Source organism: Athene cunicularia (genome assembly GCF_003259725.1).
Source record: "Athene cunicularia isolate RWA chromosome 18 unlocalized genomic scaffold, athCun1 chr18_part1, whole genome shotgun sequence".
NCBI classification, from domain to species: Eukaryota; Metazoa; Chordata; class Aves; order Strigiformes; family Strigidae; genus Athene; species Athene cunicularia.
Window position 1 is genome coordinate 6752521 of NW_020799123.1, and position 2947 is coordinate 6755467.

The window sequence follows — 2947 nt, forward strand, 5'->3', positions numbered from 1 at the left end:
CTGCGGCCCCTGCTCCAGCACCCGCTCTGCGGCCCCTCCGCGTGAAACGGCCCCGCGGGGGGGTTACATCCAGTCACACCGCCGGTCACCCCGCACAAAGCCAGCCGTTTAGTGACTAACAATCCCCGTAGGAACGCAGAGACCGAGCGATCTGTACCTCGCTTTACTCTAGCGGATACCGTGGCTTCAGCCTCCTGGCAGGCTCCACTCCCGGAGGGGCGGATTCCCTTTTTGCGGGGCTGTTGCTCCAAGACGTCTCTTCGCTGCGTTGAATGTTCCCGCTTCGATCCAAAGGCCCCCGCACCGTGTGAGCAGCTCGCTCTCCTGTCTCAGCTGGCCCGCTGTGGAGAAAGTCCGAGAAAGAGAAAAGGAACCTGGGGTAGAGCCAAATTAGTATTACCCGGTAATGGGATTACAGTGAGTACTAACCTTGAACTTCCTGACCCCTACGCAAATCGTGATGTACAGGAACGTGAAAAGTGTTAGCTCGTCCAGCACATCCACTCCGTGGGTGCTTTGGTTAGGTTTTAAGTTGCCAGTAGGTCTCTTCCAGCACCCAGAGATATGTGTTAGCTCAGCTCAGAGGTAATCAAGACCACAGGAGTCTGAGCAAAGGCACCAAAAACAGCAAACAAGGATTTGCCTCACAGAAAGTATAACAAAATCTGCCTGAGGTTAATGTGCTCTCAGCCAGGAGATTATGGAAGTTTCTCAGAGCAGGTTATTGTTCCCCCAAAGGTGAACTGAAATTAGAGCCCTCATTTGAGAAAAGCAAGGTCTAGTTATGCAAGAACCTCTCCCGTCCCTCAGATTTTCACAGCAAGGTGAGGAAGGGCCAGAGGACAATCCTGCTCCAGGGATGAGTGGGGAAACCTCACGTTGTCAAATCTCCCAGCACAGACACCAAGGGAGGCGGCTGATTGCCTGAGCCCCACGTTACCCTGAGGCAGCGAGGGACTCACAGCAGGTACCCCACAGCCGCACAGCCCCCTGCGCCCTTCCCCACCTGGGAGGCACCATGTACAGTTCTGCTCCTGAGGGAGAAACCTGGTGAGGCTTTAGGGGGAACCCAAGCGAGACCCTCTGCATCTATGGAAAAGGCCTTTTTCCAGGCAGTGCTGCAGAGCTTGAAATCTGCACTTCTTGCACAAGTCCAAGAGCCTTTGGCTCTTAAGAGAAATAAATGAGGGTGTAGATCTGTTACAAAACCTACCTGCTTATTTGTGATTAACTTGAAGTCAGATTTTTAAATCTTCATTAGGAAGAAATTATATCTTTCTCAATGGTGCATGGAGTGTTACTCATTCAGCCTGCCTTTGCTTTGACAATCTTGAACAAATGTACCCAAATGTCAAGGTCACATTAACTTCTGCATAATTCTTGGTTTAATACCTAACTGGGATTCACCCTGTAGGCTAATGATTGGAACATGGGAAGATCAAACTGAAAGTCAGCTTTGTTTTTATTTATTAAGGGTAAGAAGTTTTTTGATCCCAGATGTTTTGGGTTGGGGTTTTGGTGTTTTTTTTTTGTTTTGTTTTGGGTTTTTTTTGTTTTTTGTTTTTTTTTTTACTCTGTGGTTATACAACACCAAGCATACTTTGATGCTTCTGAAGTACAGACAAAGAAAACTGCTCTGTGCTAAATAGTGAAAGGATAACTTCTGGCTGCGAATGTCACACAGCCTTACATCGTTTGCATAAATCCATAAACCCACCTGGTATGCAGAAATGCGTGAACCACTGATTCTAGTGGGACTGACATGTAAATAGAGGTACCTGTGCATGTCTAAAAAGATTTCCAGCCTCCATGAGACACACAAACCATAACACAGGGCACATTTGCACACTCTGCTAGAGGAACGATGCAAGAACATGAGCAAGGAGAAGGGAGTTCTGAGGGAAGCAGGGGGAACATTGTCCATATAATTCTGGTCTAACAGTCCCAGGGGTATGAGCTGGCCACACCAGCCAGGGGTTGGAGACCATTCCTAGACCCTCCTCAGATCCCTGGTCTGCTTCACCCAGCATCCCCTCTGCAGCCATGGCAAGTTTTTCACATTTCAAAGACAAAAATCTCCCTTCCCCTACCAACAAAAACAGTCACTGCTGCCACCAAACAAACTCCTTGTGAACAAGATGCACATTGAGGAAAATCCCTCCTGCTTCTAAAACCAAGTATCTAACAGCAGAGGTCTGGTTGCAGTCAGTATTTCAACACACAGCTGTGTTCCGAGCACATTAATGGCTTTGGTGTCTGACAGGCACCATTCTGGGGCCAGTATCGATGCCCTTGTTCACCAGCACCATTGCACTCGACATGGTACAGACACACGGTGTCCAGACACACAGCTTCCACCCGGGCAGAGCTGTGAACGGCAGCCCGTGGTCACCCAGCAGGTCGGAGGCTGAGCCAGACAGCACTGCCTCAGGCCAGAACTTACCGCACCATCTGGTTAATGCCCATACGCGATTTAAAAGATGCAGACCATTTTCTGGGCTCAAATTTATACCTCAGCCCTTTCACGAGGATTAATTATCTTTTGGCCGTCGCTGCAGGCATTTCATGTGGGAAATGATGCGTGTGTCACCTCTTCTCCTTCAGCATCAGTGCTGCTGGTGTGGCCGGGCGCTGGGCAGAGCTCAGCACCGCTGCGCTCCCGCCTGGCTGCCTGCCCATGCCCCTGAGATCCACGGGGGGATCTCAGCCTACCCGGCCCTGGGGCAGCTCCACAGTTCTTAGCTTAGTCTCTCTTCCTCCCGTATCAGGGCACAGGCAGCCAGGGAGTGCCCAAAGCTCTTAATGACACAGTCACTGTGATAACCCATTAAGTGGATAGGGCTGGAAATCAATTAGTGACTCACGGAGCTCAGGCACGAAGCCATGGAGAAAAGTGGAGGCAAGGGGGGTTAGTTGCCTCTCACCAAAGTCTATCTCGAGGGGGGGG

General features: G+C 50.3%; 2 protein-coding genes across 2 annotated transcripts in view; one reads left to right on the forward strand and one right to left on the reverse strand.

Moving 5' to 3' along the window:
- Positions 1 to 332, reverse strand: part of LRRC59 (leucine rich repeat containing 59) — a 4721-nt gene extending 4389 nt beyond the window's left edge. Inside the window, exon 1 of the mRNA XM_026860835.1 lies at positions 158 to 332. The gene's annotated coding sequence lies outside the window, so the exon portion shown is untranslated. The remainder of the gene's footprint in view (positions 1 to 157) is intronic.
- Positions 306 to 2947, forward strand: part of ACSF2 (acyl-CoA synthetase family member 2) — a 39344-nt gene continuing 36702 nt past the window's right edge. The window contains exon 1 of the mRNA XM_026860828.1: positions 306 to 417. Within this exon, the coding sequence (XP_026716629.1) occupies positions 407 to 417 (11 nt within the window). The 5' untranslated portion in view covers positions 306 to 406. The remainder of the gene's footprint in view (positions 418 to 2947) is intronic.